The 12680-nt window shown below is 49.4% G+C and overlaps 2 protein-coding genes across 2 annotated transcripts in view; both read left to right on the forward strand.

Moving 5' to 3' along the window:
* Positions 1-887, forward strand: part of LOC102373124 (olfactory receptor 10S1-like) — a 6582-nt gene extending 5695 nt beyond the window's left edge. The window contains exon 2 of the mRNA XM_006038974.3: positions 1-887. This exon is cut by the window's left edge and continues 588 nt beyond it. Within this exon, the coding sequence (XP_006039036.1) occupies positions 1-388 (388 nt within the window). The 3' untranslated portion in view covers positions 389-887.
* Positions 888-7935: 7048 nt separating this feature from the next.
* LOC102374130 (olfactory receptor 10G6-like) lies at positions 7936-8874 on the forward strand. The gene has a single exon (XM_006038976.1). It carries the CDS (start codon positions 7936-7938, stop codon positions 8872-8874), a length of 939 nt encoding a protein of 312 aa, XP_006039038.1.
* The last annotated feature ends 3806 nt before the right edge of the window (positions 8875-12680 follow it).

The following is a 12680-nucleotide window of genomic DNA, read 5'->3' on the forward strand; positions in this document are numbered from 1 at the left end:
GCTGGCCTGTGCTGACACGGCTACCAACCAAGCTGTCATCCTGGCTAATATTGGTGCAGTGGCAGCTGGTTGCTTTGTGGTGATCTGTATCTCCTATACCTACATCATTTCTGCCATCCTGAAAATCTGCACAGCGGAGGGGAGGCAGCAGGCTTTCTCCACCTGCAGCGCCCATCTCACTGTAGTGCTCCTGTTCTATGTACCAGGGTTATTCATATATGTGAGACCCACTTCGAATCAGGCCTCTGATGGGATGATGGCTGTGTTCTACACCATGTGCACACCTGTGCTGAACCCCTTCATATATACACTGAGGAACAAGGAGGTGAAAAGGGCTCTGAGAAAACTGACTTGTGGGCAATCACTTTCTGTGGACACATACAAATGATACATCTCCCATGTCTGTCCACTTACCACGGACTCCTTTTTAAGACCTCAGTCAAACTATGTAGCTATCTCTGAACCCTTTTGTGTTTGTCTACTTCAACACCATTTTATGGCATACCCAGAAATTTTCCTGTGTCCCTTTCTTTAGGTGAAAAAGGGTGTGCGATTACTTTTCACCATGGTCTGCTAGTTTATAACTAGGGACCTACTCACGTTGCAATTTTGTGGAAATCATGAAATCTGGCATTGCCTGTGAAATCAGGCAATGCCTGCAAAATGCATCAAAAAAGACAAAAATACTGAAAATAAAACACTAGTTCTCCAGTGGGAGCCACCAGCCCTCATGGCCACTGTGGCCTTCCAGGCAGTCCATCAGGGGAGATGTGGGGAGGAAGCCTACCGGTACAAAGGGGAGCCTAAAGTGACCTTGCCCCTCACTGCTGATTATCTGAGAGGACTGCCTGTCCCCCCTCCCTCCACCAATTGGCAGCAAGAGGCCCAGCCACATGATGGGCAGACCTCACAACCAATCAATGGTGAGGAGTGAGATTACCAGGGCCCCTCAGCCAATCAGAGTCATGAGGGGGAGCCGCCATGATAAACCCATGAAAATGAAGGCTGGCCCTTCCATCTGCCCATGCAAAGGACCATCTGCATCCTTCCTTTGGGTAGACCCCTAGTTGCAATTGCATCAGCTAATGCACTCACAGCCTTGTAGCTATCCCTTCAGCAGCTATCTCTGGATATGGAGGTATGTTCTAAAGGCCCATGAGTCAATATATGCGGTCCACCACAATGAGCACTAGGAAAGGGAGTTAAGGGACCCTGCTGTCTATTATTGTCTTGCCCATACACTTTCATAATAAATAGACTCATAGAGTGTTAGATCAAAGAAGACAGGGGGTCTACCCAAATTGAGGAGGCAAGCAGCAATGCCAGATTTTGTGATTTCCATAAAATCTGTAAAATCGTGATTTGAGTAGGTCCCTACAGATTATCTATGTCAGGCGTCAGGGAGCTGACCGACCAGTAAGTTAGTTCCACCCTTTTACGTGCATGGGCATGGCTGTCTGTTTATAAACAGAAGCTCTTTCAGTGCCCAGCAGGATACTTAACAGGACACATACCTCTGTATATATTCTTGGGCTGCTGATGTCTTGTTCCAGCCTGTTTGTTTCTCATTTTGTTAGTCCTATTTATTGGCTTCCTGACTTAATCATTGTTCCCAGTTCATGCCTCCCAACCCTGTTGCCCAGGCTTGCCAGCTCTTTACTCTAATGAAACCTCCTGTTTTAAGACACCTGTTCTTGGTTTTAGAGTGCAATTGCCTAACCCAGCAGTAATAAGCTTATGCAATTTCTTGCCTAAATTCCAGCTGAGGTCAAACTGCAAAATCAAGTCCACACCTACACATAGTGATCTGGACCATTGGTTCAATGGAGCTGTAGCTAATGTGAAATTGCTGGGTGTCATGATGTGGGGTCCCCAGGGATGGCCGTGATGTCCCTAGGGCTCCATGACCATGCTGACTCCACCCTACAGGGACTTTCTAATCTTTCCTGCCATGTCTTTCTGGTATAAATAAAAATCTGCTGCCTAATCCAGCAGTGCCCAGCCTTGTGGCACTGTCAGATTAGTGGCATGGTCTTGGTCCATGGGCCAGATCCTGTGAGTGGTCTGTTTGTGGGTCTGATCTCATGTTTCCCCAGTCCAGCTTCTCTTTGTCTGCTGCCCTGATATGCCTGTGTACCAAACCAATCTGGCCTCATGCTTCCCACTGCTGGCACTGACTGCACACTGTCCTGATCTGACCTAATGATGCCTGCCACCCTGATTTAGCCATGTGTTACCCCCCTGCCACATCCAGCTGCATGACACCTGCCACCCAAATTTGGCCCTGTGCCTTCCTGATCTGGCTGTGTACTGCCCATGTTTTATATCTGGCAGCAAGCTAGAATAATCTGGTGTGGAGGGCCAGGTTATCCACAGGTATGGAAATTTGACAACAGAGAAATATAAAGTAATCCTGCTACCACTCACTCACCACCACATACCCAGACCCTTGGAGAGCCCCACATAACAGTTATTATAGGTCTGTGGGCTAGATTTGGCCTGTGGGCAGGAGATTGAGCACCCCTGCTTTAGTCCATCCTGCTTTTATTCCAAGAAAGAAAAATCAGCCTTCCAAAATTGGGATGTTTCTTAAGAGAGGAAGCTCATTTTAGGACAAAAGTTGGATGTGGTATGCAAGTAAATATGGTGTTTATGTTATTAGTATCATTAATATTATTACGTGTATTTGCTTGAGGCCTGTGTCCAGAATCTCCAGTCCTGGACTGAGACAACATGGTGCAGGGTGCTGTTCAAACACAGGACTGGTCTCCAAGGGTGGCTGCAATACCCACTAGAGGCAGAACTACCTATTTCCCTATGATCTTCAGGGTAACTTCCTCATGGTCCCACCTGCCAAACCTTCATGGTGATAACTCTGAAACTCATGTTAAGCTTGGGCCTACTCACAAAAGTTAAAATACAGAATACTGATGCTAACAGCATATTGCAAGAGGATGCAAGTTTATGGCTAGGCCATCTGAAAAGGAATAATGAAGTATTGCTTCGTTTATCTTGCTATATTCAGGATGATTTCAGGCACACTTAGTTGTCTGGTGTGTAACCATATGAAATGTCTATCCTTGATTAATTAGTATGGTAAATATTTCTTTTGCGACTAACTCGTGTTTATGTGCAGGACGAGACATTCTCCATGTGTGACAGATGTCTTCTCCTGATTTAGTATGTTTTTCCTGCCCATACTCTCGTCTGGGGTCTTTATCTTTGTTGTCGGCGATTTCTTTCGGTGTTATAAAGGGAATTACATCTTGGGCTTTATCATGAGGCCGATACCTCACTGCTGGGCTCGACATTAGGCGGGCAGATGCGGCCGGAGTTAGGCCCTCCACGGCCCATTCCTTCTTGCCCTTGGAGTTTGCAGCAGCAATTACAGAAAAGTACCCTTTAATCAGAAAGAATGCTTTAAAGATGCTAAACTTAGGGTATAAAAAGGCAGTAAAGCAGCAAACAGCGCACGTTTCAAGAGTGAGAAATCTCTCTGACAGCAGTTGCTGCTGCACCTGACTTACTCAAGAAGTTGAAGAGAAACAGACTGTCTCTTTGTCTCCAGTTTGGTGAGAAATCATCACCTTATAGCTAATGTTCCTCTCTCGCTCCTTCGGCGATCCCAGCCTCGTCGCCATGTGGGCCATAATTCAAGGATGGTGTTTGGAAAATGGCCTCAGTTGCGTGTCGAGTGGGGCACTGAGTAGTGACACCAACCCAGACACACTCGGGGATGCCAAGTGTGAGAGAGGAAAAAGCGCGACAAGTAGTAGGTGAAGAAAATTCATAAATTTACTTATAAACCAACAAGATGATTAATGAGTTGAATACAGGAACTAATTACAAGGACTATTTACAGTAGCAGGTGGACACAGATGACGTGGTGCGGAGAACGAACAGATGATGGGTAGCGGCAAGTAACAAGCAAGGTGTAATCGTGAAGGTTGACTGCAGCTGCAAATACTATCAGTACAAGTATGATGCCTAGCTGGGCAACACGCAGGGCGTTCCGGATTGCACGTGGTCTAGCTATAAGCTGTGGTAGCCTATGCTAGGAATCTAGCTAGAGGCCTAGGGGTCTGTCCAGACAAGACAGGTGATCAGGCTGTCTTCCTGAGTTCGGGAGCGTCTGGGGACCCTACGCTGAGGCGCGCAGTCCCCTTTATAGACTCCCTAGCCAATCAGGGTCCCCCCTTGATGGAACATTCTGGAGGCCTCAGCATGCTGGTCCGGCCAGTCACGCTCTAGGGGCAACTTCTGATTGGTTAGGCTACTAGCGATCACGCACTGTCCGCATGATAGTGCAGGTTAAGGTCTCATTCCTCCGCCACTGCATCACCGAATACCAGTCACGGGTAGCCATGTCACGTAATGTAACTAATTACAATCTGGTGGAGTCGCATCACCTCCTGAGAGTAGTAAATAAAGCCTTTCTGTCACTCGTCAAACGAGGTGTCGTGTCAATCCCTGGGCTAGTCCAGAATCCTAGGTGTTTATTGCTAACACGTGGAAACGGTATTTTACATTGCGAAGCTGTTTGTGCCCTTGGATCTATATGTAGCCTATGTGATTCAGCCGTATTGGCCCTACCCATGCCCTCAGGTACTAACTCACATTAGGTCATTAATCTTGGCCTCCAGCCACCCTCATAGCAGCACTCAGGGTTGGATCCAGGATTTGGCAAAGGGACGGCAGGAGCAGCCTCCCCCAGTGAAAGGGTGGCTGCATCCCTATTCCGAGCCTCCTCCCCTTCAAATGATAGGGACTCACCCTACCACAGCAGCCTACGGGAACTTTTTAAAAGTCCCCAAACATTTAAGAATCCCCACCTTCCCTTCTACACTCAGAGGCACTTCCCCTCCCCTCCTCTCTTCTCCCCTCCTGCTGTTATTGCTATCCTCACTGTCCTGCAGCATGGAAGTTTCAACTCCACCCTTGCCTGCTCCAGCTGGTGTGCATGTGAGCTGGGAACAGGATCAACTGTAGCAGTGAGAGGGGTTGGGTCCCCAACCCTGCCTGGTCTCCAGGGAATAGGCACAGGAAAGCGGCAGCCTGCCTACAGTCTCTCCTGCTTTCACTGCTTCCAGCTGAGCCTAACCCAGGAGACACTTCGAAGTTTTATCCTATCCCAGCCTAGGGGAAAGCAGCAGCAACGGTAGGGAAGGAACCAGGGAGGGGAGAGACAGACACGTGCCTGAGCACAAAGGTAAAGGAGGAAGATTTTAAAAGTTTTAAAATCTCATCCTTTGGAGATTTTAAGATTTTAAAAGGTTTTTTAAGTCTCCAAAGGATGCAAAAATCTGGTAGAGAGAGTGCTAATTTTTAACGAGCATTGGAACAATGCTCAAGATTTCCGTGTCTCTTTGTGATAAAATTTGCTTCTGTGCAGGAGTAAGAATGTGAAATGAAGTTAATGATCCTAAGACTGAGGATACACTTGATTGATGTAAGCGAGGAGACAGGAGCCATCAACGAATCTAGGGAGGAGCACGTAGGTATACCCCTGCCTATGTTATAGAAATTCAGTCATGGGAACTTTGTGTATTCCTTCTTGGCATGTCCTCATTAGTATGAGTGTTCAGAGGGATGGAGGGCTACTATTGTCTGATGTTACTGTTTGTGAGTAAAGTATATGAATGCAAAGGACCAAATGACCCCAAGTCTTTATTTTGCCACCCCCAACTTTCCAAAACTGATAAGAGCACATATGTTGCAGGAGAACATTGCATAGAAGTCACCAAGGCATCACCACTCATTGTGATCTCTGTAGTAGTCTGTAACGGAGTGACCCTTGAATCCAGAGTAAAGGTTGCCACTGAAGAACAGGAGGGACTTTAGATGAGACATATCCACTGGATGATATTACAGTTGACCATGAATCCTCAAATAAAAAGTACCAGGGGTACAAATCTATATGTTGCTCTTTTTGAAAAAACGTTGAAGCCCTCAAGCCTTCTACTGGACTATTCAATGCCTAAAAGTGCTGAGATTATCTATAAAGCCTGAAGAAAAGCTGCTGGTCACTGATGGTGGAAAAGAACAACAAGCAGCCATAATTTTCAGAAGCACAGCAGTAGTCACTGGTGTGGCAAGAAGTGATAGCAAGTGTGGAGTGATGGCAACCATGAACACTAGCACTGCTTTTTATGCTGGTTTTGATGAGGAACAGTAATCCCCATCATTGATCCCTCATTCCCCACTCCTGATAGCAGCAAGGAGTGATAGCACTGAACCCAGTGGTGAGGAGTAATAGGTGCAGTTCTCCCCCCCAGCACTCAACAATTTGGCTGACATAGGTAATAAAGCCCCCAACAGCAGCCCTAGGTGAGTTTCCCTTCCTAGCACCTGGGATAGGGAGTAGAGATCCCTTGGGTTTCTTGTGACAGGCCAAAAGGGTCCTCTGCTGGAGAACTAGCATTGTTCTTTAAGGGGTGAACTATAGCATTGCATGAGGACAGGGAAGTGGTCGGACCTTACCTAGCCACCAAGTTACCCATGTGTGGAACTGAGCAAGGATTCTGATAGTGGTGGTTGTGCCACACGGTTAACAGTTTGAGCTAGTCCTCAACAGACCGGGTGCTCTTTATTGTGTATATGTTCCCTTTAATGCATGCTATTACTGTTTGATATTGCTTGTGACTGGGGAAGTTTTGTTCACTTTGAAACACTGAGGTACAATTTATTTTCCCAAGTTTCTGAGTGGGAAGTTGAGCTAAACTGCAAATTTGTGTAAAACCCCTAAATTTGAATCCAGCCCTTGTTACTGCTGTCCAGTGTCACACAGAAGAGTGACACATGCAGGAGAAATTATATCCTTAAAAGCCTCCTATCCCTTTTCTTTACTCTCTGCTTAGCTCACAACCTTGGAATATGGGCCACACCGTTTTAGATCTGTTTGTGTAAGTGCACTATCATTAACTGCATTGGAATCGTGCCTGAACATGACAATGAAAAACTGCTTCTACAAACATGCCAGGAGACCTTTTATGGCTGTGAATGGTGACCCGTCTGCCACCAGAATGAGACATTGAGGTCATCACACTGTATGGAGCCCAAAGGATGTCTCCCATCTGAACTGTGACCTTTGCCAGCATACTGTGTGACACGAGAGAGGGAATAGCGTTCCCACGCTGCCCCGCTCTCTGAAGATCAGCATCTCCAGAACTCTGCTGAGGTATTGGGTTCATCACTGACTCCGAGCAGATGGTGCCTGCTAGCTAGTCATTCACTCCTCCCCCTGGCAGCCCAACACCTCACACCAGTAGAGTCACGTTGATGCTGACCCTAAGGTTTGTGCCTAGGAGAGAAGCCAGGGTGAGAACAAAAGGGAGCGATGTTTTCTAAAAGAACCGCTACTTGAGACTAATCAAACGCAAGGCTTTGGGTGTAATGCTCACTGCTGCCAGTAAAGGCAACTTGAAAGCACAATCTATTCATGCAAGAACCACCATCTCTCCTGACAGTTGAAATTAATGCCCTCTTTCCTTTGCTTTGCCCAAAACAGCCTTGCCTATTTATAATGAATCCCACTGGAGTTTTCCACTGGGAGGCATCACTTGCAGTTTAAAAACAGCATGGATATAAACAGTCTAACAGTAGGGCAGCTGTAAGTGACCCTGGGGAAGAAGAGAGAGCATAGCCAGAAAGAGAGGAAAAAAGGTTATAAGAAGTTGTAAACAGAAAGGATGCATCAGAGCTGAAGGAGAAATGAAACAGATGACATATTTCATAGACGGAGAGACTTCTGGACTGGATCAGCACAGGGTCCCATGGTTGGACCCTGGAATGTGGAGCCCGGGACTGCTAAACTCCATTGTTACTCCTGCACAGAAGCATTTTTTATTGCAAAGAGACAGGGAGATCTTGCCCATCATTCCAATGCTTGCTAAAAATTATCTCCCTCTATCACCTTCAGTAATGTGCACAGCGGGAATGGAGTGCGGAAACCTATCGAAAGTGACTCATTTTGTCTTGGTGGGTCTCCCATATGCATCAGAGCTGCAGCTGCCCTTGTTCTTCTTCTTCCTCCTCCTCTACCTGCTGACACTGGGTGGAAACTTGCTCATCCTCCTGGCAGTGGTCTATGAGTCGCGGCTGCACAAACCTATGTACTGGTTCCTTTGCCACTTGTCCTTCCTGGACATAATGGTCTCCTCTGTGGTGGTGCCCAAGGTGATCTCTGGCTTCATGGAGGGTGGCAAGGCTATCTCCTTTGGTGGCTGTGTGGCACAGCTCTTCTTCTTCCATTTTCTGGGCTGCACAGAGTGCTTCCTCTACACAGTCATGGCCTACGACCGCTTCCTGGCTATCTGCAAGCCACTGCACTATGGCACCATTATGGGCCGCCGCACCTGCCTAGGTCTTGCCACAGGGACCTGGTTGGGTGGTTCTCTGCACTCACTGATAGAGACTGCACTCACCTTCCACCTGCCTTATGCCCGGAGAAACCAGATACATTACATCTTCTGTGACATCCCGGATGTGCTGCAGCTAGCCTGTGGGAACACTGCACTTAACAAGATGGTGACTTTCCTTGATGTTGGCATTGTGGCCATGACCTGCTTCCTGCTGATCCTGACATCCTATGTGTACATCATCTCAGCCATCCTGAAGATCCACTCTGCTGAGGGCCGGCACCGAGCCTTCTCCACCTGTGCAGCTCACATCGCTGTGGTTGTGACTTACTATGTCCCTCTGGTCTTCATCTACCTGAGGCCAGGGTCCCGGCATCCACTAGATGGTGTGGTGGCTGTCTTCTATACCACAGTGACCCCACTCCTTAACCCCATTATCTACACGCTGAGGAACAAGGAGATGAAAGCTGCTGTGATGAAACTGGGGAACAGAAGACCTCAGGCCCCTGATCTGTGATCATCCTGCCCTCAGTAGGAACTGCCTGAGAGTGGGACACAAGAGTGGTCTTTCATTTGGGAAACAGGATCCTTTGGTTCTACCTTAGGTCTGGGTGGGGAGTGGTCAGAGCACAGTGGAAGGTCATTGTGTTCCCTTTTCAGCTGTTCCACAGGCTCTGGCTTGGTTTTGGGCAAGTAACTTTACATGAATTTCCCCAACAGTAACTTGAGAGTTATTTCCCTACCTCACCTGACTGGGGCTTCTTGATGCTGAATTCACTATGGATTATACAGTTTGTTGTTTCCTCCAGGGACCTGCTAGGATCAAATGAGATCAAATGAGCATGCAGCAGCTATTCAGTGAGCGTGAACTTAGCATAGCCTGTATTTGTACTGTCAAGCAGGTGATTGTACTGGCTCAGAGCAGGAATAGTTCAGGGTTACATACAAATCCAAAGTACTTATCTACCCAAATCATTTTATACATTAGAAGCATTTACATCAAGTCTGCATTATTGTCCACAAATGATCAATCACATTTGCTGCCCTGTACCTTACATTTCACTGATTTATTAACTTATTTAAGTATAGCATTCCTATGAACCACTTGCATCTGTGGTATCAGGTGTCAATATACCATCCTGCATGCTTTCCTTATCTACTGTCCCACTTTGTTCTGATTCTCTCCATCTCAGGATGTGCTTGAATAAATTCCAGATGTTTTGATGTATTCTGGCATCTTCCCCAAAGCTTTAGCCCAGCAGGCTTTTAACACTTGCTGCTCTTGGTCTGCCTTATTGTGTAGGCCAGGGATGTCAAACTCATCTGAATCCTATGGGCTGGCTGAATGTCACAGGGCCAGACTGGGGTCATGGTCCCTCACCCCCCACCACATGCTGGATCCACTAGGGCTGTGTGAGTCTTCGGATTGTGCTTGGATCTGGTGCCACTTTGGACACTTCGGCGTCCGAAGCGGCATGCCCGGACCAAAGTGCAGGCTCAGGCAAGCTATCCGAAGTGGGTTGGAGTGTCCAAAGCGTTTCGGATGCACTTCGGATGCTTTGAACGCTTTGGATAGCTTGCCTTACAGTTAGAAGAGGGAGGGGAAGTGGTGGAGGGAGGGAGGGAGGGGGAGCGGTGGGGAAGACTAACATCTGTAGGTGGCCAGTGAGAAGGATTTCTCCCTGGCTGCCTTTCCAATGGCAGCGTCTGTGGGGTGGGACTAGAAACAGCATAACATGCCTCCAAACAGAGGCTTTTGTGTCTTTTCCCAGCTTGTTCCCCGTCAGCAACTCTGTGACAGAGGAACGCTCAGACTGAGACATTGTGGCTTCCTGGTTCAGTACTAGTTGAACTTGTCTGCTCTCCTCTGGAAAGCAGCATCTCGGAGGAAGCTGAGGTTGTGGCAGCTGAGGGTTACATACAAAGTAGGTTGAGGCAGCTCCTACTGGTGTTGAGCCTCAGCCTGCTGAGAAAGGGGAAAAGGCAGGATCCTCACCCTCAACCCAGAAACGGGGGAGTAGTGTAGTGTGGGATGATTTTCAGGTGGCAGATGATACCAGGTTTGCCATCTGCCAGCACTGCCAAAGGCACTTGAGCCATGGCAAAGATGTGAGACACTTCTCCACCACGGGCATGCTGCTGCATCTGGGGAGGCATCACCCCCTTGCCCTTCTTCCTGCTCAGCCTGGCACCAGTGCAAGTGTGCTAAAAGGGAGGTCCCCCGCTTGCTCCAAAGCCCCTTTCCCCCCAAAGCAGAGGCAGGCCACCCTGGACCAGTGAGGGAAAGGTGGACAGAAAGGTGGGTGCATTCCCAAGGCAAGCAAGATCACCCAGAGCACTGGGGAGATGCTTGCTCTGGATAGCCAGCTCTTCTCCCTAGTTGAGCAGCTGGGGTTTAGGCAGTCCATAGCACTTCTGGCCCCATTTTACAAAGTGCCCGCATGCACCACTATCCACCACCTTTAGCAGGGAGGTGGTGCCCTCCCTGTATGAGGCATGCAAGGAGTACTTGAGGGAGGAGCTGCGCATGGCAGGGCTGCAGATAGCCTTGCACTTCACCTCTGACATCTGGGGCAGCTGGGGTGGCGATCATGCCTACCCCTCCCTCATGGGGCACTGGTGTGATGAGTCAGGCTACTGGTGGGCTCTACTGCAAGCCAAGGTGCTGGATGAATCCCACATGGCAAGGGAGATCATGGGGACCATGAACCACATGGTGCAGGGGTGGCTTGTTGGGCAGGCTGAGTTCACCGCGGGTTCATGGTCACCGACAACGGGGCCAATATGGTGAAGGCTGTCCATGATGCCAACTTTGTTGGCATCCGCTGTGTGGCACACAGGCTGCACCTCATAGTGAGGGATGCCTTGGAGGGGGACAGGGCTGCTGGTGATGGTGCCACCACCAGAGCTGCTACAAACCAGCTGATTTCAAAATGCAGGAAGGTGGCAGGCTACTTCCACCACAGCATCAAGAGGGGCAAGATGTTGTGGGAGAAACAGGCAAAGCTGAGCATCCCACAGCACAGAATCATGCAGGATGTGGAGACTCGGTGGAACTCCACATACCTGATGCTCCAAAAGTTGGTGGAGCAACAGAAGGCTGTCCATGAGATGGCCTTACTTGGGGAGATTGGGATCAGCGTGCCCCTGAACAGAGCTGAGTGGGGTACTATCTCCCAGATGTTGGTGGTCCTCAAGCCCTTCCTGAAGGCCACCAAGACCCTTAGTGCTGGTGATGCCCTCCTCAGCCAGGTGATCCCCCTAGTGAGGGAACTGGGGACCCAAATGGAGAAGTTCCAGGGGATCAATGTTCCTGGCTGGGGCAGGCCGCTGTCCCCAGATGTGCCGGCATTAGTGAGGTGGCTGAAGGAGGTCATCAGGAGACAGCTTGGATCCCTTGTGGTCCAGTACAGTCCACATGATGGCGAGCATGTACGACCCAAGGGTGAAGAGGACCATGTGCACTGGCAGCCTCAAAACCCTTGATCACTGGTGCTGGTGAACAAAATTAGGGAGGCCGAAGTGCAGAGACGAGGGGATGTGGAAGAGGGGGATCCACTTTCCTGTGCCAGCACTCCCAGCACCAGCACTGGTACCAGCACTGGAGCCAGCACCAGCCAGTCTCCTCCACCCCAGCCACTGCCTATGTGGGCCATGGGCATGGCTTCAATGCTGGGGTCCAAACACACCAGACCCCAGCCTTGGGCAGGTAGCACCGAAGCTTTGGTGGCTTGCTATCTCACTGAAGATGTGGAGCCACTGGACTGAGACCCCTTGGCCTACTGGGCAAGTCACAGCCAGATGTTGCAGGACCAGCAACACCTGTCCTGTCCACCAACCAGTGTTCCAAGTGAGAAGATGTTCAGCATTGCTGGGGATGTTGTGACACCCCACCGCACCTCCTTGGATCCTGCTTTGGTGGAACAGCTGGTGTGGTGAACCTCCCACTGCTGGGGTTCCCCAAACTACACCTGTAGATGGACTGAGTGCCACTCTCCTCACTCCGTCTGCACCAATTTCCTTTTCTGAGTTTTTTAAAAGCCAAGTAATGCCCTGATCTCAGCTGGAGGGGGCACTAACTGCATCACCAGCCAGCAGGGGAAGAACATGTCTCTGCTGAGCTTGCTCCCCTGCCAGGACGAACTTGGAGGTATGGGAACACGGGCTCCAGGACACTGCTCTGCTCCCCAGCATCACCTCGAGGAGTGAGGAGGCACATGGCATCAGGGCCGGGGAGCAGAGCAGTGTCCCGGAGCCAATGGAACCTCACTGGGGCAGGCAGCGGCTCCCCCCCCAGGTGAGGCAAGGGCCGGGGGGGGGCGT

The sequence above is a fragment of the Alligator sinensis genome, unplaced genomic scaffold, assembly GCF_000455745.1.
Source record: "Alligator sinensis unplaced genomic scaffold, ASM45574v1 scaffold2515_1, whole genome shotgun sequence".
In the NCBI taxonomy this organism is placed as follows: domain Eukaryota; kingdom Metazoa; phylum Chordata; order Crocodylia; family Alligatoridae; genus Alligator; species Alligator sinensis.